Consider the following 23397-nt stretch of genomic DNA (forward strand, 5'->3'; position numbering starts at 1 on the left):
ATATTGATTGTTTAACACTTCATATGTATTGTGTCAAGTGTTTCAAGTGCTATTAAATTCTGATGTGGTAATAAATTGTGACATGTCAAAAACCTCATTGTTTTTTCTGCAGCAGAATCTGACAGTCTTCCCCACGCAGTCCTGGTCCTGGTTCTTCGGTGCTGCGTCCCCAGCGACATGGTCCAGGGGCCCCAGCAGAGCGGTGCCTTGTGTTGGACCAGCGCCCTCTTCCTCCCACCAGAGCTCCCACTGCAGATGGAACCTGGGCCTGCTGGGCGTGTCACTGGCCCTGCTAGAGTTTGAGCTGCTCGGTTTCATCTGATTTTGCCAAAATCTGATTTGATTGCACTGATGAAAATCATTAAGAATAACAGAATAACCTGATCGCCTCGCTGATGGTGTTGTTTTAATTATGCAGGTCATATGGAGGCATCAGTTTGGTTTGAGAACGTTTCATAACCCGGAAAAAGTTTCATTAACCAGTAAAAGTTCTTTACTGGTAGCAACTTTAATATCTTCATCTGATTTAATAAAACATACTAGACAACAGGTATAATATTTCCCACGTGCCCTGATGATCATGATATCTGACTCCATAAAGACCTACTGCTGTTATATATGTCCTCATTAATGACACAAAACAACATCTTAGCAGTTGCTTAACATGTTCATCATTTATTCAACACCGTCTATGTACTCGTTGGACTCAATTTAAATGAAGAAACAGTCACACGTGGATTATTGTTAGAAACCAATTGACATATCATTGCCCTTACAAAAAGACTCTTGTGGGAAAGTATTAACACATATAAAATAAATACATTTTCTTTTCCCAGTGCCACCTCCATGAATCATATACCACATTTTTAACATGGTACATGTGTACAGTGTAGCACAGGCAATACATTGGAGAAAGAGGTCAAGAAAAGGTCAAGACAAGAGAAAGAAAAGAAAAAAAGCGTAATAAATTAATATTTCATGGTTGTTGCGGCAGTCCTCAGAACTTGCAGCAGAAGCCGCAGCCCTTGTAGGCCCTGCAGCAGTTGCAGCACCAGCGGCACAAGGAGAGGTGGCTCTGGCGCTTCGGCCTGATGTGACCCGGCATCTGTGCGAGACAAGAGACACAAGCAGAGTGTTCATCTCCGGCATTTCATCCCCTCCTCGTGTGGAGGGGGCACAGGACACTCCGTGGGGAAAACGCATCCACTCACATTTGAATTAGCTCACGGTAATTGCCTTAATTCATTCAGTCAATTGAACATACCGCCTTCGATTCCATTGACATTTCTTGATATGCCGCAACTGGAGTGTCATTGCTCCCTGCCTCCTCCAGCTCTTGCACCTGTTAATGAATTATTCACATTTAGGAGCCACGTTTTAGCATCCTGTGAAAACATTTATGGCTAATAAGCGCTTGAAGTGAGTTGAAGACAAATTCTTACCCCGGTGAATGGGACGGCAGAGCTCTCCAGAATGCAAATAAAGGCGAGCACGAGTGTCACTGCAACTGCAATGCTGAATGCCTTCATTTTAGGGGTCGGGGGGGTTAAAACGGTTTAGTTATTAAATCCTTTGAAGAGTAGAGTCGATAGGTCTTCTTTCTCATGGGGGTCGGGCGACCGGAGAGCACTACAATATCGTGACGGATGGTGATTGTCTGGGCAAGTGGATTTCTTCAGATCTTTTGGTGACCCCTCAGCTCGTTAGAGTCCTTCCGCTGTCTAGTGGTTGAGTTTGCATTCTGTTATTTATACACACTCGGGCTCAGTGTTGCCTCATCGCTTCGGGAGGCCCGGCCCATTCCTGGCAGCAGTTACCTCACTCCACTGGGGAAGTTTTGACCTCCTCCTCTCTCCCTTCCATAGTGCCGCAACACTGGGGAAGGCAGGGGGGGGGGGTTCTATTTTTGAATGTGGGCCCCACTGTCCGTTCAGCAAAATCAAAATCGGCAATGAACTTTTTAATTAAATTACTTTCCGCAGACAGAACACTGTACTGTAATTCCACACATGAACAAGCTGCCGCTGCTGGGGACCGTCATGTTTTACAATGTATGAGAGCAATATGTACTCTGTATTGACGCGGAGCTTCATCTAAAAATGAGACATTTTTTCTTCTTCCTGGAAGCACCTGGAAAGAGCGCTGGAGATTCCCACAGCAAAGGTCAACACTGCATGGGTCAATGTATTGCGCGGCTGACTGAGCTGCACTTGTTTCGACCCAGGGAATCCTTCACTAAGGGGAGGGAGCCACTTTGGAATATCCATTGCTCAGTCTCAAGGATGTAATTCCAACCTCTCAAATGGAATAATTAGCCCCACATTTTCAATCCATTCAGTTTTTGCATAATACATAGGAACCTGCAGTTGAACCAAATTAAATCCCTTTGAGAGCGGTCGGAATAGTAGCCAGGATTAAAATCCTCCAATTGAGAGTTAAGGTGTTTCAATGTGCATTTATTAAAGATGAATATGATGTCATCTGATGAGGTTTATTATGTCTGGAAGGTGTTGAGTTGCATTGCTCCAGGCACAACTTAACAAATCTGTTGTATATCATGACTACATGACACAATCTCTCTTCGCTCTCAGCTGCTTTTGTTTCATTAAAACAGTTATTAATTTTTCCGACACACCGCATGTTAACGATCGTTGATAGGTTGATAAATATTTCAAACTGTGTGGATTTAATGACAACGTCATAATTACAATAACCCCGATTGTTAACAATGCCGTGGAAAAAAAGCGACCCTAAAAATGGTATGAATAATTCTTCCCCTTATCACTGAAGTGGCGATAAAAAAAACCAACTCAGATTAATTAGCCTGTCAGAGAGAGAACTATTCCAAAACGAATAGTACAAAATCAATAATTGTGGAAATGAAATAACAAAAAAAGGCCAAAATAAAGCTACAAACTGATCAACGGGAAGGCTGTGAGAGCTGATAACATCAGGGGCCTTTTGAATTCTCATTATATCTTCAAAGTGCCTCCAAATTGCCTGTGCTGACTCAATTAGTGAAACAACATGTGGCGGGGCCCCTGCGTCAGTCTGTCTCGTTCACTGATAACCCCGCTGGCCCGCATGCTTGCTTTGGGTGACCACAACATCAGTGTCAACAAATACGACAACGAATGCCTCCACATCTGTTGGAATCTACCCACGCTGGCCTGATATGACGAGAAGGCGTCACACTGTCTGCACTTCATGCATTTCACCCTTTTCTGTGCGTATGTGTGTTTTTATGTGCGACCGAGGGACAGAAACGGGCTCTGGCCCACGACTTGAACCGACACACCGTGTCGAATCAAGATGAACACGTGTCATTTTGTATGCCATGCATCAGTAGGCGTGACTCAGCTCATGAGAAATCTGAATATGTCACTGTACCAGGACAACAATATCATATCCAGGTTCCCTGTGTGAGCATTATTTGAGAAGATTTACCCCTTTAACAACTGTTAAAGTGTTAAAAGTTGTGGGTTTTCCAAGTGGTGTGTTTTGGCCTGTGTTTCCTGAGTGTGTGTGTCTCATATCGGGAAGAATCTTCTGGCCAAACAAAGTCAGGCACCAGCATGGCAGACAGATTCACCTCGGCAGGCGCCACTCTAGCTTTTCCCTCCCCGGTCGAGGGCAATGCTCCCGTTTGTCTCTGTTTCATCATCTCTGTTCCTGCCCCTGCCCATTTCTCACCCCCTTTCCTCTCCTTCCTCCTCCTCCTCTTCCTCTCTGAGCTGCGAGACACTCCACAAATCCAGCTCATTTTCCCTCCGCTATGCCGACAACTCTCGTCACCCCCAAAAAACACAGCCAGGGTGTCGCCTCGAGTGTTTACATCTTTCCTTCAAAACTAGGACACGCAGCAACCGGTGTTAGTGTGACATAAAAGCGTCAATATGTAAATAAACACGGGCCTCCTGACCGTCACAGCCTAAAACAAATGTAGTGTCACGTTTCAGACTCCGGGGGCAGGATGGAGCTCAGGGTGATGGGCTTCTGCATTTTGAGAATGGACTGTGGGAAATTCCATTGTGTGTGGAATTGTAAGAGTGTTGCAATATATTGCTGGGATTTTCCAACAGTCAATCTTAATGGCATTAAAAAAATGTCCTTAGTTTTAATAATAATAATAATAGTAATAAGAGGATTAAACCATATGTATATGGTTTTATACTTGGTTTTATAAAAAGAATGTCGCTCAAAGTTCGTTACAATAAAAAGTCAAGAAAACGCACAGAATAAATGGACGATTGAATAACATTGGTAAAAGTTATATAATGAGCATGAGGTCAAGGCCCTGCCATGAACACAAATGTTCCTGGTTCAAAGTCTGCGAAGCGGCCCTTCATTCCCCGTCTCTCTCTCTCCCTTCTCCACTGTCAGAATCTCTCAAGGCAAAACAATTCCCCAAAACATACTCAACTGAGAAGAAAAAACCAAGGGAACATCTGGTGGCAAAATACTAGTCCAGTTTCACACTGCAAAATGAATATATAGATATAGTTTGACAAATTGACAAAGGCCAGAGAAAATCCATTGAAAGGTTTTTATATAGTCACAGTAATTTTGTAAACAAACAGAAACAGGGAGCTTGTGCTGTGAGTTAAACCCAGAGTGAAACTGCATGCTCCTTCTTTACGTCTTGATAAAAAATGCATGAAAACAGTAACTTACTCGGGCAGCTGTGGCTCAGTCGTCCTCTGAACCGCGAGGATCGATGGATCCTTCGCAGCGGTCCACTGCTCCTAATGGTTAGGATAGCTTAAACGCAAAGGTCAAATTTCATGCATACACTTGTATGTTTATGACGATTGCGATACAGTTTCAGTCTTCCAGAGCATGAATTGGGTATTTCAGGCCTCTTGCTGCCACAACATGGAAATATTCTCCTGATGTGGGATTTAAAGCTGAAATATGAGTCCGATACATCTTTTGTAACGGGGCAATGCATCGTCATGTAAATGCAAAATCACTAATGGAGTCGTCCGCCTGTTTCGCTGGGAGGCTTTGCTCTTCAATATAATCTAAACTACGATCTTGTAGTAAAAAGGTCTTTTTTTTTAAGTTGTTTTACAGCCTGAAAACTTGTTCAGCGACAGTGATGAACAAGAACCCTTCTTTGATCATCGGGCATCAACCATTTCATGTTCTTCATTACATGAAACAATTATCCGGGCTCCAGCCGACCACTGGTCCCTTCTAATGTGTGGGTCAGCTTGATCAAAGCCCGGGATGTAGAAGAATCCTCCAGTCCAATGTTGATTTCAGCTGCTTCACATAAGGAAAAGGTGTTCAGTCGTAGTGGTATATTGGCACAACCCTTATTGGATCCTTGTTTAGTGTTAATATGTACAGGAACTCAACCATTTAATGGACAGAACAGGCCTCACGGACAGAATAAAAGAAGTTGAAAAAATTAAACAAATGAGTATGAATGACAGAGAGGATAACGTCTAATCTGATTCTGACCCGAGTCATCTGATGTTCCTATTTGTGGCTCAGGAAGACTTTTATATATCATATTTAATAATGATAAGGAAGATCACACAACAGAGCGTACAATATCATTTAGAGTACTGCAGAGATGACATACTTCTTTGGCCAGTGAAGGCAGACTACTCGGGTTAATGATGTTTTGTAGTCCCATTGAACCACTTGTTATAGCAACTGCCCTTTTTAAGATGGGTAGAGGCTTAAATATTCCCTCTTGGGGTATGAATTTACTTTATGTCGTAGAACATGTTATAACCTTATTATCAAAAAACATTTTTGAACAAATGCAAACAGAATTTTACATTTGTCAGTTCAACAGCAATAGTTGGTCAAAAACAAGAGAAAATCTCAGATGGTCCATGTGCCCCATATCTTTGTGCTGATGCTATATATTATGATACAGATGCTGTGTAGTTATTCATGTAGGAAGATGAATCAGTGTGGTACACAAGGACAAAAAAACAATCTCTGAGATGGGGAATGTGAATGCTAGTCTGTACTGTCTTTCTAATTTGAACACTTTGAGCTGCGATTTGTTGCTTTTTTACACAAGTGTCTGAAAAGTCAACCAAACCAGCTAGGATTTCAGTATTTGCTCTGTAATCCAAATCTACTAGGGACTGAACTTTATTCTACTTTTTACCTTGAGGTAAACTGATCTTTGTCCTTAATCAGTTTGGCAAGAATTTCACATTCTAGCAAACTGAGACTTCACGGTTAGCAAGGATCACCTGCTTACCAGTATCGATCACTGAGTGGGCAATTCCGCGAACAGATCGGGTCCAGTCTACACCCAGGACATGGTCTAACCTCACACCCCAGCCCGTTCACTTCGCTCGGCTTCTGCCAATCTGCTTGTAGCTCCTTCACTTCGAGCTAAATCACGACTGTTTGCTGTGCCGGCTCCTCATTGGTGGAACGAGCTCCCCATTGACATCAGGACAGCAGAAAGTCTCTACATCTTCCGTCGCAAACTAAAAACACATCTTTTTCGACTATACCTTGAAAAGGTAGCACTTAAATGCCGTAGTAGCACTAAAATGTCCCTTACCGATAGCACTTTAGTAGCACTTAAATGGCACTTACGGATAGTACTTTGTAGTTTAACTTTATTGAAGAAATTGTACTTGCTTGATTCTTGTTGTTCTGAGTTTGGACTCACGGTTTAATGCACTTATTGTAAGTCGCTTTGGATAAAAGCGTCAGCTAAATGACATGTAATGTAATGTAATGAACCAGGCCGAGGCCGAGTAGACATACGTGCTGCAGACAGTGAGCGCCTGTACGGCACAAAGGTAAGACGAGCCTGCAGGACACAAGACGATGCCAGCAGAATGTGTTGGCCAGTTCAATGGAAACCAGTCATCCATGTGCTGTGGTAGACGTGCTTTAATGTCAAATAAAAAGGGTATTTCCCAATTCACATAAAGGATTTGACAGTAGTTGGCTTGGTCCCACCCTCCAGGCAAACGTGGACATTTGCTCGATACTGACCAGACATTGGGCCGCGGTTTCAAATCCATTACAAATAATTACAGCACTAACAATTAACACAAGGCGATGGCACTTTCCTCTTCCAATGAATGCATCAATTAATTGTAAGTGAATTATCAACACCGAGAGGTAAAAAGTGACACTCCCTGGCACCTTCTGGGGTTCTTTTTCCAAACCGACTGTATTTCAGCTCTGCCTGGTTCTCTTCAGTGATCTTTTTACAGGATGGGGGTGAAAGAGGCAGCAGACAGACAGGCATACAGAGCAGTATGTCCCAATCAGAGAGGTACGCGTTATCGGAGATCAGCCACTTCAAACAGAGACAGGAACACACAGACGCCGGGCTGGCTGGCTGAGTGTGTTTTGAATGGCAGCTGACGAGCCTGCAGACTCTGCAGAAGGTGGGGGGTGGGGAAGGGGGGGGAAGACAAAACCGAGGCAAATGTAACACATAGTTTGTCAGCCTAATGAATCCTGATAGATAATGAGTCTGGGTTATAAATAGTCTTAAGGTTTGGGCACGTGCGGCACCCCAGTCTGCACTTAAAAGAAGATTATCCAAATCACTGCCCCCGACCTGCAAAGTCAAGCTCAATCTCACCGATGCCTTTTATCCACCATTGATCTCTGTCGCCCAAGGTGCCCTCTGTGGGTTCTAACTAACTGGTTTCAATTTTACCAGTGTGTTGATCAATCGATTGGGTGAACTGGAGAGCGAGGCTCACTCCTCCAAATGTGTTCTTTCAAACAGAAAGTCTGGAGCTGCAGAGTGACTCGAGCTGATTGGCTAAGCGGTTTTGTAGAACACCTGCACACAATGTCCAGCAATAGTATAGCGGTGTACGGTGGTGATTTGTGGTTATTTTCAGTGGCTCTGACATCTAAATGCATCATATTTGTGTAGATGAAATATGATGCATATATTTCCCTCCCAGAGTAAATGTATCAATCTAAATTTGGTCAAGTACAAGTGTGGCAGATAATCCCAAGTAGCCCACATCAATAGGACATTTCTTGGCTCATCTAAAAGCCATTATTTTCTCAATCAGTTTCTAACTATGAGGAATGAAGTCCTACACCATTTCTTTTTTGCCAAAGTTAGAAAAGTTTAGTTTGCTTTGACAGACTTCTGTGTTTGCGTTTTGGTCTGTGTTCTTCTCCATTGAGACAACAGTGATACCTGCAATCAGGATGTGGCATAAATTGAATCAAACTCTAATGACAGTTGATTGGTTGCTGCCAGCACTGTTCATCAAATCTGGTCAAAAAAGACCCAGTCGTGATGAAGTTTAGCTGAGTTTATAATTATTAATTAACAATAACTAGGTGCGTTTTTCCCCTTAAAAACGTAGATTGTTGCAAATTTAGTCACACATATTTTACGGTTAAAGGGAAATGTCTAACATTTTTAATCAAGTTGTTATGGCTTTAATGGGGCTTCTGTGTACCAAATTTAATAAAGATCGAATAAAATGCGAAGCAGAGTTGAACAAATTCAAGATGGCATATTTGTTGATGGAAACAGGTGAGGACTGCTGAAGAATTCATCTGAAACCAAGAGCAAGCAAAATAGGAATTTTACTTTGAAGCTACATTTGAGTTGTCAAAATGTTAAGTGAAGCCCATGTCTCATTTCACTCAAATCTATTCAAATTATGATAATATTATCCTGCTAAAACTAACAGATGGACAAACACACAAAGACAACAGTAATAAAGTATTGACTTGTATATGTCCTGCAGAAGGACAATGAGCCACAACCAAAGCCCATAAAGGTCATCAGCTAGTGAAAGTTTTATTTTTTCACCATATTACTTAGAAAAGCTGTCTTTAAAATCTAACCTGAGAAAAGTGAGGCTGCTACAGAAAGGACTGTTTTTCTCTCTTCATTCTTTTGCCCTTCTCAAAAAGAAAATTAGCCACGAGTGACCTTTTCATTTGTGAACATCCGTCTTCCAAAGCATTATTCATGACTTCACATTCACATTCTCTGCACTACTCTTACCGAGGTGTAATAATAAAAGAAATCTACCGCAAAACATCCATCATTCAACTTTGGCGAGGCGCCTCGTTTGAGAGTTCAGACAGTCGCAGTATCCATATCAGAGTTGAATCTGGCAGCACTTCCAGAGCACGAGCTGGTAACTTGCACAGTCTGAGATATTAAAAAGTGATGGTCGGCCTGATTTTGCCCGGCTGGATCCTCAGCTGTTGACACAGGGAGACGCAAGCGTGCTCTAATAAGTGGCTCCAGAGCTTGATATCTCTTCCGCTCACATCACCCCAAAGCCGGGAGAAAAAAGAAAAGAAAAAAAAACACAACACATCATGTATATTCATTCACAAAAATCATCAACAATGTTAATATTGGTTTTGCCATTTGTACAACGCATTACAGTTTACTTATTGTTCGCCTGAGTGGGTAGAGCAATACGTGAGCTCATTTCCAAGTTTCCCCACTTTCAAAGTATTCCTTCTTTTCGTGGAGAACAAGTTATGCTCGACTCAGAAGTACGACACAGTATTTTCTGTGTACTCCTGTTCCATAGTGAGCAGAGTCTTTTGAGTGCCACTCTCCGGGGTGTGCCCCCCCCTCCCTGCTTGTGCATTGAGCTGCATTTGAAGTGTCGCAATACCAAAATAGAGCAAACAGCTTGAAATGAAACATGTGGGGATTATTCTTACGCGTATTGAGACGCCGGTAAATCACACATGAACAAAATATGAAAAAAGAAAGTTTGACAAAAGTTGGCATTTGCGCCGCACCCACCTCACTTCACCCCACCCCCTCCTCCTCCAGTCCAAATCCAGCGCGTTGGGTTCGTTATTTGTCGACATGCTCCACACTTGTACATTTCAATTTGTAATAACAGTTGGATCTTTAAAAATGTGATTAAATACCCAACAATTCAAGTATACCACCTTTTTGCACACACTTAATGGTAATTACTACGTCAAAGGGCCACCATGAACTTAATGAGTTATTGATTGTTTACTCCCAGAGATAATCTGCTCTAACGTTGTGTAAAATCTGTATTAAAACACAAGAAGTCTTATTTACATAAATCGGTGGATAAGAATCGTCCGGCACTGCTCCTTGTTTGTGTTTGGGTCTAGATAAGCCATGTGTGTGTAGCATTAACATTAATTCTGTCTGTAGTATCAACAATGTTTTGCATACTTTGATGTTTTCTCACTTAAAAATTAAATCTGCTACTCTGGGGGTGCGTGAGCGTCTGTGTAACTGGTCTCCATCAAGGCTTCTGCCAGCAAGCGGACTAATAAATTAAAGCAGCTAAAAACAAACATTAACACAGAACTCAAAAACACAAACAGAATAAAAGCAAAAACTAAATCAAAATTAGTAATTTGAAGGGGGGTTAAAAGAAATACACCGACGAGGAACAACAATTAAACGGCAAAACATCATCGTCCATGAGTGAGGCTACATAAATACAAAACAAGGGAGGAGTTCAGCAGAGGTTCTCTTTCATAGCCAGTGCTCGTGACGCCATGACGACGTGAGCGGGCATCTTTTCCTCGGAGCACATTTCTACTGAGTCGTAACAGGTGGTTATCTCAACAGCAATTGTCCGTGAAGGATTTCTCAACCTGGGAACCCAGGGAAGGATGCATTCACAAAAAAGATAGTGATTCTTCACATGTTCTTGTTTTTTTTTTTTTTTTTTACATTTTCTTTCCCTCGTCTATCATCTCGCCTCCTCTTCCAATGTGTCGGTTGTGTGTCTGAGTGGTGGTGCCCCTCCCTGTTCTTTGTTGTTTTGGTTTTGTCTCTGCTTCACTGCGGCGGGGTCTCTCCAACCATCTCGATGCCGTGCTGCTGAAGTTGCGCTCGGAGCAAAGCGTTCTCATTCTTCAGCTCTTCAATCTTAAGAACAAAGAGGGGTGGAAAAAAAATCTCATTATCATCGTCTTCATCTCCGTGACAGCTAAATATAGCTCCAAGTTTACAGACCAAACTTTTTCGTTTGAAGACCGAGAGTGCCGGCTGTGTGTAATGCATACACAGGGCTATTCAATCCCCGGGATTATAGAGTAGTGTGTGCAGCCCTTTTCAAATACACCCCTGTCCACAACCAGCTGGATTATCAAATCTTGAGATATGTCATCTATGCTACATTTCACTTGGGGGGGAAACCCAAATTCTCTGCCACCCCACTGAGGGACTGAGGAGACAACTTTGAGCATCAGAATAAGAGTGTATTGCAGAGCGCCTCGCAGACCCGGGACTCAATGGGGAGAAGTGGCAGCCTCGGAGCTGCAAGATTTCACAATACTTGAGTACATTAGCATGCAGTTAGATCTCACACAACCCGTGTATATTATTCCCAGTCTTTCAAAGCGCTGATTTCAGGTAACATTATATGAGTGCAAACTCTTTTGATCCCCTTTTGTCAGGCTGTGATGATCAGCTACATAGGTGGAAGTCTCAGAGGGTTTTTTTCTTGAAAAAGTGAAGGTATGTATGGGGCTAGGTGGATTTCATGCCTCCGAGACTCGAGCGAGAGGATGTTGCAATGCACTCCAAAGCAAACTCATCTATTCAGTGCAGTGGCAATCTTCACAGACACACATGCAGCCCGCTGTGGCCGCCTTATTATTTGTCACTCTTTATCTGGAACACCCGGCCACCTCAAAGGAAGATTTTTACATTATCATTCATAGACCTTCTTTACCCATTGAATTCCTGGAAACTTCACATGACGCCAATATTTGTAGGGCTAGAGCGCATAGCCAAATAGACTCACACAGACTGATACTCCTACCTGCTGCCTGCACAACTCATTGTCCACTTGTATCCTCTCCACTTCCTTCAGGCCCTCCTGCAGTCGCACGTTGCTTTGCCTCAAATCGCGAATGTAGTCACAAGCTTTAGACAGGATGCCCCCTTTGCTCTAGGAAGGACAGAGATAAATGGTGACCATTTGAAAACAGAACTAGTTGGCGTCAGTGTAGAAGTGAAGTGAGACAGCCTACTGCTCCAGTCTTGGTGCTGTCAATATTGCAGTCTGGGATGATCTTGGAAAGCGTGACAATCCAGTTGTTTATCTTGTCTCTTCTCCGCCTTTCAACTGATGGAATGTTAAATACAAAACAGCTTAGGAAATATATAAAAATACAACCAGAATTTTTTATATCGAGAGATCAGAGTTGAAAGAACCAGGTTTTTATTTCTTCCGTCTGGTCATTTCAGTTTATGCCCTCTAGATATGAAATATTGTTTAACTTTGACGGCTTAACAGCACCCTCTAGTGGCCAGTGCAGAAACATACGTTATATATTCCTAATAGAATATTTAGACAAGGCCAGGTGGGTTTTTTTCAACAAAAATGCTCCATTTAGACACCGCACTGCATTGTGTTGCACTGATGAAATCAAAAGCCACAATCGCAGCCAATTACCCACCTTCATTGTGTTGCGCTCTTCTCCTTTCATCTCTCGGTGTTCGCGGTCCATCCATTTTCCTGCAGAAATAAAACACTTTTCACACGCTATAATATCTCCCATCTCCGGCTGCCCTACAATCAGGCACAAATCCAATCCAGTCCCCCAAATTCACCTAATCCTGGGCCTATTGAAAACCATTATTCACTGTTATCTTTAAATTCAAGCCTATTGTAACCACAGCCCTTGCCGCCACCAGTGTGCTGTTTTAAATAGGAGCCTCTGAAGGCACGTAGTTCGTTTGGTAGAAATACAGAAAGCTGCACAGCCATGAGGCCACATATGCAGCCCCGGTAACTCCAATGTCCTGAAGCTGGGCTGCTTTGACTGGAATAGTGTCCAACCATCGTATTCTTATTACTGCCCTCTTCCCAGGTGTGGCCTGAAGGGAGCGCTCTGCTTTATTATGCTGGAAAATTACAACACTGAGAAGAAGAAAAAAACCTAGATGCTGTCTATTGGAGTCTGGGCTTACGGCTAATGACACAACTGTCTCTTGTCTGTGTCCTCCCTTAGGTATTCTGTTAATTAAGTCCCTGAGACGTGACGGGGAGAGTTATCCATCCGGCCACCACAGCATGAAAAGGCCAATAACACACTCTCATGTCAATTAATACATCACTCGATCTATTTATAATGAATCAACATCCATGCAAGAGAACAGCAACGGTGCAGAATAGGATGCAAAAGAAACATCTTGGACAGGGGGAAAAAAAACAAACATGAACTATTGTTTATTGTCTGCATTTCTGCTTACTCAAAGTTCTGATGTCCTGTGAGGTCCCATGTGTTCCTTGTCTGTCGCTCTACGACACTTCTTTAGTCTACAGCAGTGAGTTTGTGACCTATCAACACAACTTGACTGCTGATATCTGTTTTGAGAGCCACACAAAAATGCAGTCCGTCTTGTATCTCAACAGATTTCAGCTGTATAATGGATCACTAACAGTACTCTTAGGCAAAGTGTTTAAAAAAATAAATAAAAATGTGGATGACTGAATAACTAAATGTACAGGCCTAGAGGACATTGTACATTGAGATACAAGTGACTGCAGCTTGGGCTTGATATGAGATATATATATATATATATATATATATATATATATATATATATATATATATATATATATATATATATATATATACACACACATACATACATACATACATACACACACACACAATATATATATATATATATATATATATATATATAGTGAAATTGACAAAACACATGACTTCATTTGTCCCTGTACTGCTGTAACTTCTAGAGTGCTGAAGGAATGTGTGTGAAGGTGTGTATAATCCTGTGACCGCGGTGTGGCTCGATTGTGGTCTAACGTTAGCTTGTTACTTGATTTGTCTTAACTTTAACAAAATACGTAAACATCAAAAAATGATGTTTGCCACAGAGTTTATTATTATTATTATTATTATTTTAATAGTCCAAAGCTTAATGGAAAAAAAAATAATAATTTTTTGCCATTTGGGATCTGGTGTGAAGCTCACGTCATCCTTGCAGCACTCTTCAAAACTAGGCTAAATAAGTAAAAAACTCAAACAGGGGACACTTTGAAAATGATACTAAATTAATAAGTGTGGAACAAGCCATTTGTTTCCGGATGGAGAACAACGACCTGATTTGTTAAATCCTAATGAAAAAACGAGTTTGCCACAAGGACAACTAACAACAATGGATCGGGGTCAGCACTGAAGAAACGCTACATCACGAGCAGGGAGAATCACTGGGGACTTATGGGACGGGAGGGCAGAGGTCTGTGTGCGTCTTCTCTCTTCTCGTGGACTAATTTGATTGGTTAATTTGCGGTGAAAAACAAAAAGGTGTGAGAGAAATGTGGAAACTGTCCTCACCAGTCTAAACCTTCATGCTGCAGCAGCTCGTTTTCATCTCTGCGAACGGCAGAGGGTGGGAAATGTTCATTCATTTTACTCACATGTCAACGATAATGTCACTGTTCATTAGTTTACACCTAAATATAACTCTGAGGCTCGTTCACAAATCATACATTATTCATGAATCAGGAAATAAACAGAAACAAACATATTGCAGATAGGCATTGTGAGAGATGAAAAAAACATTTCAGTTTGTATTTCAACACATGGCAACGTAGACTTGTTAGTTACTCTCGACTGGAGAGCGGTCGGCTGTACGCTGTGAATATCAAGCGACATCAAAAGGTGGCGGAGCGGCTGCCAAATTTGAGGCAGATCTACAACTCTCCGTAATGCGGCCCACAACAAAGCAGCCTAAATCTTTGAGAAATCTTAAGTTCTTGAAAATCACAGAAGCAGTCAACATCCTGGCTGTCGAACCATATACGGCTCCCCCCTCAAACTGACAAATTGAATGAAAGGCAGAGACGGTTAAAAGTGTCTTTCTTCTGTTTGTGTGTTCTTTTAAAAAGAAACCAACAGAAAAACAGGAGCTGGTAGCCAACCGATATTGGTGAGCTAGCTGAATAACTATTAAGTACATGTTAAAAGGTTAATTATAAGGGGCTGGAGGAATATTCACTTAGGTCATTGCTAACTCAATTTGATAAAAGGGTGACCATGTAAGCAAATTGCTGGGCTTTGGCTTTTACCTTATAAGAAACATAGTTACAGGACGTTAAAGAAAATTAGTAGTAGGCGAGAACAAGGCTGGTATCATGCAAATAAAAACGACAGCTCAGTTTGTCTTTGCTCACGTGAGCCTGCTGATTATCTTAATAACAGCAATCACCAGCATGTGGCTAACAGTTGGAGGGAGTCCGAGTCGTTTGATGCATGATTACAATGATACATGTTGTGAATTTGAGGGATAAACATCATATGAAGATATTGGAGAGGGAGAAAAGCCAGGATGTACCAAAATTAAGTAAATAAACTACAATAGAATTTTATGTTGTATGAACTGAGCCTCGCAGTAGTTGAATTATAGTCATACGTACATATGACATACAATAATTGACCAAACTTATCGACCACTAGGCGGTCCATATAAACTGGATTTGGTGCTCAATCTCTCTGCTAAATACCAAATCATTCTACTTCCCCAGCCTGCTGCCGGATTAGCATTTAGATTCCGGAGAATTCAGCACGCTTTGTTCACTCAATATGCGTTGATGTTGATTTAAGGGTTGTATCTGAGGCTTTGCCAGGTGGGGTTTATTGAACTGAAAGAAGTCCCTGTCAAGCTTGTAGGGATTTGTGCTGAAGCGTCACAGACTCAAACGTGTGTGATTCTTGCAGTAAATGGTTAAAACCGGGACAGAAATGTCAAATCGGAAATCATAGCCAAGGTAATGGCTGTGAATGGCTCTGAACACGAGACATTAAAAAGCAATTTGTCCCATTTTTAAACTCCAACCAAAGTTCACCATCAAGCAAGTCACAGCTTGTCAGCTAAATCCACCAAATGGCCTATTTCAAGTGGATTTCCATTGAAGATAACAATGGTGTTTTACGAGAACTGACCAGCAGTTACTTTGTTTTTAGAAATAGCAAGACAGCTATTCTAATAATTCCTTCTGCCAGATAGCAACTGACAGAGCCGATACTCACGCAGGGTAAGACTGTGTACGAGGAGCGATGGTCCGTGGTGTGCCTGTCTGAATGACATCAGGGGGGGTCATCATCACATAAAACTGACCTGTGGAAGGCAGAGCAGTCATCAGTTTGCAATGCGGTGAGAAACAAAAGGGCAACCCGGCATAAAAGGCAGACTCTCGTTGCTCTAATGAATTATCTCACAACAAATTAAGAGTGCGAGGGTCGACTTTTAACGATGCAATTCGCCCCCGGAATGGCTTGATAAGCTTAAAACATTACTGGCTATTTTATCGGTGCTTCTTTACGCTGGGTCTGAGCTCCTCCAACTACGCCAGTTACTGACAGTGCAATAGAACCGTGGCGAGTAAAAAAACAGTAATAAATAAAAAGTTATATTTCAATCCGTTCTGTCTGGAGTTTTACACAACCACAGCTCGGCTAAAAGGAGTGATGGTCCGTGGTGATGGTCAATTATTTAGTAATGAAAAATAACTGGTTAAGAGTATCGCAAGTAATGTCACATAGCTGGCACTACACACCCTGTTAATATATATTTGTTCTGCTGGCGTGTGATATGTATTAACAATGCTTGCACCAGGACTACACTTTGATACTCCGTAAAAAGGTCAAGCCCTTCCCACCCCTGAAACCAGTCTTGTCAGAATGTGGTTCATTGCCAGAGCTCCATGCACTATCCTCCCCTATCCCTCACCTTTATAGGAGATGTCACTATCTCACCCCCTCCAGTGCACTACTCAGCCCGAATGCCATGCCTGCTTAAACTACCGCAGGCTCACAGAAAAGAAAGACTGCTGCCCACTTCCTTCTCCAAGGCCCTGGCCTCGGTCGTTACCCCACAGCAAAGAAACCTCATGATCTTCTTCCCTTTCTGTGGCATCGTCGGGCAGAGCTTGCTTTGTGGGTTTATGCTGCAGACACTATTGAGTAGGGCTGCGCAATTAATCGAATTTTAAACGCAATCATGATTTTGGCTGCCATGATTAAATGAGCAGTCGACTCTGGTCGAGGAGAGAGACAACAGAACAGACGGTCACGGGTGTGAAAGGTCAAAGGTCGGGAGCAGAAGGCTGAATCTTCGTCCATGTGCAACGTCGTCAACCCAGAAAAGCATAACCGCGACCCTGCATAGCACGACAGCGTATCTGCCCAACTCCCAAAGACGCACTGAAATAACGGCTGCAATCACATTTCATTTGGCCAAAGACATGTGTCCAATGAATACTGAGCAATGAAGGCTTCAGAAAAATGGTCAAGACACTCGACAACAGATACGCCATTACTTCTCCAAACAGGCATTACCTGCACTGTATGAAAAACATCGGGGGGAAATACAAAGGGATGTCACAGCTGTCGAGTATTTTGCAACTACGACTGAGCTATGGTCAAGCAGAACAATGGAGCCGTACATTTTAGGTAAACATGTTATTCGTATTTTGGGTAAACATTTTATTCATATTTTGATGCAAAGACGTGTACATTTGTATATTAGCCAGAATGTAACACAACAATGGAAGTGGACGCAGAGTTTTTGTTCATTTAAACGTTAAAGCGCAATGAAAAGATGTTGTTCCTAAAATTAATGAATAATCGTGATAAATAATCGTGATCTTAATATTGATCAAAATAATCGTGATTATGATTTTGGCCATAATCGAGCAGCCCTATTGAGTGCATCATTGATTCTTTGGATCCATTAATCAGCAATTATTAATATAACTATTAACTCTATTATTAAGTGTTTTTCAAGCACAAATATTCTCAAATGAGAGAATTTAATGCCGTTTGTTAACATACACGTCAGTAAATTGATACCATTGGCTTCTGTTGTTGGTCCAACAAAACAAGCATATTAAATCAAGTTCTCTCACATTTAATGAACTAAATGATTAATCAAGAAAATAATCAGCAAATTAATCAATAATGAAAATAATTGTAAATTACAGCCCTAGACTTGTATATGTTTATTCTGGCCACGAGCATATCCCTCTCTTTTGAAAAGGAATAACTAAAATACAACATTGAATCAAACTGGATTACAACTGGGTCTCGAAATGCAGGTACAGGTCTTGTTTGGGTCACGGTTTTTATGCCTGTGCGGAGGACTAGTCTGGGCCAACAGTGTGGCAAACCAGACACCAGCAGAAACACAGGGTTATTAATTACACCGTCCTCCCAGAAACACTGTCTCAGCAACAGGGTACCAGAACAAGCAGCTGTTGGTTGTGTATAACGTCCTGGTCTCCAGGTCGAACAAGCCCTGACCACCCTCATTGACAGTCCACCAGCCTCATCTGGATCCCCACCACTAAATATGATCAGCGCAGCTATCTTCATTTGTGTCTCTTGTAATATTGTATTGTTACAGTATTCAGCAAAAGGCAACATCATTTATGACTTAAAGCATCCTATGTTTTGGTGGAGATCTTGGTTCATCTATAACTATAAAAAAAAGAGCTGCTGTTCTCTCATTTTGGAACTCAATGCACTCCTGTTTGTTTTGGGTCTAGTTTATACAGTATTTTCAGTGACACTGTGGTAAGTTTAAACCCAAATTAAGTGTGAGAACCGACTCACCCCCTGCCTGTGTGAGTGTGGGGTCCGCGGCAGCCTGCACGGACACAGTCCCGTCGCTCACCGCAGTTGCTGGGAAGTAAGCGAAGCGCGTCTCCCCTCCCACTGTCTCTCCTGCTGGGCTTCCTCCATTACTAAAAGGGTTTTGGATCACAGCCTGTGACAGATAAGAGAGAGACAGAGGGGAGGCTTGAACAAGTCGCAATGGAGCGGTCACAGCAGGTAAACGTACACCTCAGTCTCTGTCAGATTTGATACTAGCGTCCCCCTCGAGACCCCCCAAGCAACACACAGTACAGTTTGACAGCTGAGAAGAAAAAAAGACGTAGCAAGGATCTTGTTAGCGGAGATAACGGCAAGGTCAGTCAGGCCGTCAGTGTATTGCAAATGAAAACAAATTTGAATCTGTTCTTGCAAAGATAATTGTATGTTTTGAACCAAAAACATGTTCTGAATCTGGCTATGAACATAACCATGGTGCCTCGTTCGGAAACAGTTCTGCATTTTCATTTTTATTCTCCATGAGTAGCTCCGTGTCGGGCAGCTGTCATGCTCAGACACATGCTTAAGTATTTACATGGCGTTGTGCAATGCTACGTCTCATTTATGTGTTTTTAATAGTGTTTCGACAACACTAACTTCTGTGTCTGCAGAGACGATATGTTAGCAGAATAAATTCATTGTTCGTTTTAATATTTAATCAGAAAGACTTGTTGATAAAAGCTGAAATACTGCAGGCTTTATACTTTAAGTAATAAGTCTTTAAAAGCAGTCCATAGCCCCAGTGGGTTCTCTTTGATCAATAAAAGGGGAGGAGACTTTGGTACCTGAGCCACAGCCTGAGACGCCCCAGTGAAGGCAGCTGTAGAGACGACACTCACTGCTCCTCCCGCATCCTCTCGCCCTTCAAGCTGCTGGTCAGTCACCTGAACAACACGGTACGTCACCTGCAAGGTGGAGAGGAACCAGAGAAACCAGTTGTTTATTCAGGTGGTTTACTCCAGTCCTTGTGACAGACGTACTGTGTCCAAATCGAAACCGTACCCGAATTGTAGATTTATATCTCTAGTACCTGACACTATAGTCCAATACAGTAGCGCATTGATCACACTTCAGGCACATTCTGTAGCATGAGCATATTGTATCCCACTCGATTTGCTGATGCTTCAGAATGTGCCAGATTCAATTTTTTTAAACAAGGTCACATAAATGAGCTTGTTTGTGGCATGAATCAGTGTTTGTAACCCTCCATCATGTGACTCTCCTCCTGACTGACATGTGACAGCATTCCCATGCCAATCCCAGAACCGGCTGCAATCACATGATCACTCACACTAGCCTTGTTTACACCAAATGAGCCACATGGATCCCTGACTTAATTCCCTCCAGTGTAAATCATCTGGAAGAGGATAAACCAACTTTTATCCTTTTCAAATCAATGTATTTGCACTGCTGTCCCATTGTCAATCACTAGGTACTGCTGGAGCAAATACCCCATTAGTGGACTGCAAGAAAACACTCATGAGACTAGAAAAAGAAAACCCACACACTCATACCTTCAGGTAATTTAGAGCCTGCTATCCTCCTGACTTGTTTTTGGTATAGAGGACGGAGCCCAAGCATCCGGAGAAAACGCATGACAACATAACACTGTTCATGAGGAACTCAGGTTCTTCTCACTAATGTGAGCGCACCTACATCAAAACGCTCAGTATGACAGACCATAAATTGCAAAGCGCACATATACAGTACATGTGGGGTGGAATTGTGTTTACAGACAATCATATTATCTACCACTTTCACTTTGCTCTGTAAATGCGTAATCCATTCCACGCCATTTATCAATATGTAATGTGAAGCTCTTTCAGTTGCTAATTATGTCAAACAGCCCGCTGATGTTTATTCCACCGTAGCTATAAAGTGATTCCGAGTCTGTTTTCTGTTGGGAGTGCTGTACAGATGCAATCTAACCCTAAACGTTAGACCAATATGCCATTAGGGGCTGTGGTGAAATGTAACTAAGTATATTTATTCCAGTACTGCGCTTAAGTACAATTTTGAGGTACCTTACCTGAAAATTGATCTGGGTGATTCATTTATTTTTAGCAATTCATGGTTTAGGACAATGTTGTCAAGTAGTTAACAATAGCTACATCTTTACCAGCTGCAACATCAGTGATGCTAACACATCAATGCATCACTAACTATAGAGCAGTAATAAAAATATATTTAGTTTGCAGGGACAGCTCACAATTAAAAGTAATTGCACCAGAGTTAGCTAAAAGCTTGTTTGCATCCAATGTTCCTGGCCTGGATATGACAATAAATACACTACATAAAACAACAATACCACATATACAAGTCTGCATAATGACTATATTTGTATTCTCATCCTTTTGTACTATTACTTGAGTACGCTTCTGCATGCACACTTGATGTCTTTCAGAAGTCACTCACCTGACCCCCCTCAGTGCGGAACTGATAGTGTATGTTATGGTCACCAAACGCTGCAGCCTGCTGAACACTGGCTATTGTCACAGCGGTCTGTTCTTCTCCTGTTCCGTCACAGGGGCGGGCAGAAAAAAATCAGTCAGTCGTGAGAATGGAAAAGAAAAAAAAGCTAATAAAGAAAGCTAACAAGCCGGGAGTTGCTGAACATAATATGTGCCTCCTGCATGATGTAACGTTAGCTAGTTTGAACAGAACAGGAAATACAAGCCATACTCTGTGACACAACGCTTATTTATCAGATGGAGTAGTGTGTCATCCGTTAACGTTATATCTACTTTGGGCTATTGCACAAAATATGTATGCGCAGGATACCAGATGTGATAACTGACAGCTTGGTGAATTCATTCTTACCTTCAGACGTCTGGACAACCTCTTCTTCTTGCTTTTCTTGGCTGCAAACCAAATAACTAGTTTAACGCAACCAGTATTGTGGATACAAATACATATAATTACTTTCATCCTCAACTTTGCTTTAGCTGATGGCAAACTTGTGAAAGACTGCCAGTCGACCAACAGCACGATCGCAAAGTAAAACACAACACGGCTAAAGTCCCTGTACTTCACAGCGGTTGTGTATAAATACTTCGCTTAAGCTAACTTAGCTATTGTGTTATTAGCTAATCATGTTTTACACAACTAGACACTCTGGGATACAATTAGTCGGCTATCCAGCTAGCAAAGTATCTTACATCTCTTTCGAATTCAACCGCTAATTTAATTCGTTTATACAATAGTGTTTTTAAGGTTAGGCCTAAGTCCGCGTCCTAAACTAGCTATCAGAAATAGCATGTTGGAGCTAGCCTGTGCTTGTTAGCCATTTTGACCGAGTCCCGGTTACCTGGCGCTGTCCAGACTCTGTTCGAGCATATCCATCAGGGTTGGAGTAAAAAGTGATATTCGGTGTCACAGACGGAGATGGAAGTGCTGATCACGGGAACAAACACTCGGGTCATGTGAGAGAGACAGACCAGGACACGTGAGGTGTTGCTCGGTGTCGGAGTTAAAATGGAGGCCGCCGCTGCTGCCGTTGGGTGACCCGAGCTGACTCTGAAGATGTGGAACTCACACGGTTAATGCGTTCAAAAACAACGGTTTCTGCCCTGGTCATAATATATACAGTGCGACGTTACCAGTGGGGAGGTTGGTAACCGTGAGAGAAAGTGGGAAAGACTAAAACAGTCCAATAAATAAATAAGTAGATATTTCAAAATAAAATGTCCAAAGAATAACTTACTTATCTCGAGAAAAATACTTAGCAGCTCAAATAATGACTTAGTTGCCCACTAGGCCTGAGTAAAAATATTGATACGTCGATGTTTAGAAATTATAGGACAAAGTCATTATTTTGAGAAAGTGTCTCATTACAAAGCAGGATTTTTTACAATGCAAACAAATCTGCCCTAAATCTGTCTATCACTATAAAGTTTACTTTTACTTCTGAAGTTATGAAGTTTATTATTCATCGAGGGAAAGTCAACTCTTTCAGCTAGACTTAAATGTAAAGGGTCCTTTAGTTTAGGGATTTTGAATGTGGCTACTTTACTTTACCAAGATTCACTTCGTCTACACCAGTTTATTAGGTACACCTAGTTAGAACAAAACAGTCCAATAAAAATGCCAGTCGGTTATAATGTCCATATTTTGTTGAAGCCATTGAGTGGTGGTAAGGCTGTAGTTTGTGGTGTTGTTATATAATGAGGAGTGTTTCTAATATGTGGTCGACCATATATGTGTCAGTAAGGGACATGATATTGCTGTAATTTGAGACGAATGTTCCTCCCTTTTCCTAATTTGAAATTATATTATTGTTGAAGAAAGGTTTCGCTTTCTTTTAAAACACGCCAAGGCAACATAGCATATACATTGGCCAAAGTCAAATTGTAGGTACTTAATAATTAGTGGCCTATGTGGCCAATTAATAACAAAATAGACCAGTAATACAATTTATATTATGATATTTCTTTCTACTCATCTTTGGTATTAGAAGAAAACTTTTCTGAATATCCTAAAATCTGAAATATGTTATTAGGACACTTTTCAGAATATACTAAAATCAAAAATGTTATCAGGTCATCCTTATGTATAACTTACCATGTATCATGTTACATTGACCTCATTGCGTCACTCTGTTGTCCGCCGTGAACTTTGCCACACAGACAGCGGAACGGTTCATTCTTGGCCTTTGTTTACGACGCAGATAAGAGGAGCACTACATTATTCACAGGTGATTTGTCGCGGTTTGAGCTATTTAAATTATCAGACAAATGACAGTGGATTCAACAAGTA

At 41.7% G+C, this 23397-nt stretch overlaps 2 protein-coding genes across 4 annotated transcripts; both read right to left on the reverse strand.

Moving 5' to 3' along the window:
- Positions 1-648: 648 nt before the first annotated feature.
- On the reverse strand, positions 649-1723 carry hamp (hepcidin antimicrobial peptide). Its single transcript, XM_034553477.1, has 3 exons — positions 1443-1723; positions 1265-1342; positions 649-1105 (listed from the first exon to the last, which is right to left on the reverse strand). Exons 1-3 carry the CDS (start codon positions 1527-1529, stop codon positions 998-1000), a joined length of 273 nt encoding a protein of 90 aa, XP_034409368.1. The 5' UTR covers positions 1530-1723; the 3' UTR covers positions 649-997.
- Positions 1724-8757: 7034 nt separating this feature from the next.
- Positions 8758-23308, reverse strand: LOC117745674 (upstream stimulatory factor 2). Of its 3 annotated transcripts, XM_034554160.1 has the most exons (12): positions 23203-23308; positions 21950-22158; positions 21463-21503; positions 21058-21155; positions 19428-19547; positions 18604-18757; positions 16021-16108; positions 14326-14364; positions 12415-12473; positions 11986-12080; positions 11775-11903; positions 8758-10876 (listed from the first exon to the last, which is right to left on the reverse strand). In XM_034554160.1, exons 2-12 carry the CDS (start codon positions 21982-21984, stop codon positions 10787-10789), a joined length of 948 nt encoding a protein of 315 aa, XP_034410051.1. In that variant the 5' UTR covers positions 21985-22158; positions 23203-23308; the 3' UTR covers positions 8758-10786. The 3 variants fall into 3 exon arrangements, with proteins under 3 accessions (XP_034410051.1, XP_034410050.1, XP_034410052.1); XM_034554159.1 differs by lacking the exon at positions 23203-23308 and having other exon boundaries at positions 21950-23196; XM_034554161.1 differs by lacking the exons at positions 14326-14364; positions 23203-23308 and having other exon boundaries at positions 21950-22193.
- Between the last annotated feature and the right edge of the window lie 89 nt (positions 23309-23397).

Source organism: Cyclopterus lumpus, chromosome 16 (assembly GCF_009769545.1).
Source record: "Cyclopterus lumpus isolate fCycLum1 chromosome 16, fCycLum1.pri, whole genome shotgun sequence".
Lineage (NCBI taxonomy): Eukaryota > Metazoa > Chordata > Actinopteri > Perciformes > Cyclopteridae > Cyclopterus > Cyclopterus lumpus.

What these genes read in the sequence shown, in the direction of transcription:
- hamp (XM_034553477.1), bottom strand. Translation starts at nt 1,529, where the DNA reads ATGAAGGCATTCAGCATTGCAGTTGCAGTGACACTCGTGCTCGCCTTT. An exon ending in CTGCCGTCCCATTCACCGGG is followed by an intron (nt 1,343 to 1,442) that starts GTAAGAATTTGT and finishes ATTCATTAACAG; the next exon opens with GTGCAAGAGCTGGAGGAGGC. An exon ending in TGTCAATGGAATCGAAGGCG is followed by an intron (nt 1,106 to 1,264) that starts GTATGTTCAATT and finishes TGTCTCGCACAG; the next exon opens with ATGCCGGGTCACATCAGGCC.
- LOC117745674 (XM_034554160.1), bottom strand. Translation starts at nt 21,984, where the DNA reads ATGGATATGCTCGAACAGAGTCTGGACAGCGCCAG. An exon ending in CGTCTCAGGCTGTGGCTCAG is followed by an intron (nt 18,758 to 19,427) that starts GTACCAAAGTCT and finishes TATCTGTCACAG; the next exon opens with GCTGTGATCCAAAACCCTTT. An exon ending in ATGAGTTGTGCAGGCAGCAG is followed by an intron (nt 10,877 to 11,774) that starts GTAGGAGTATCA and finishes TTTGTTCTTAAG; the next exon opens with ATTGAAGAGCTGAAGAATGA.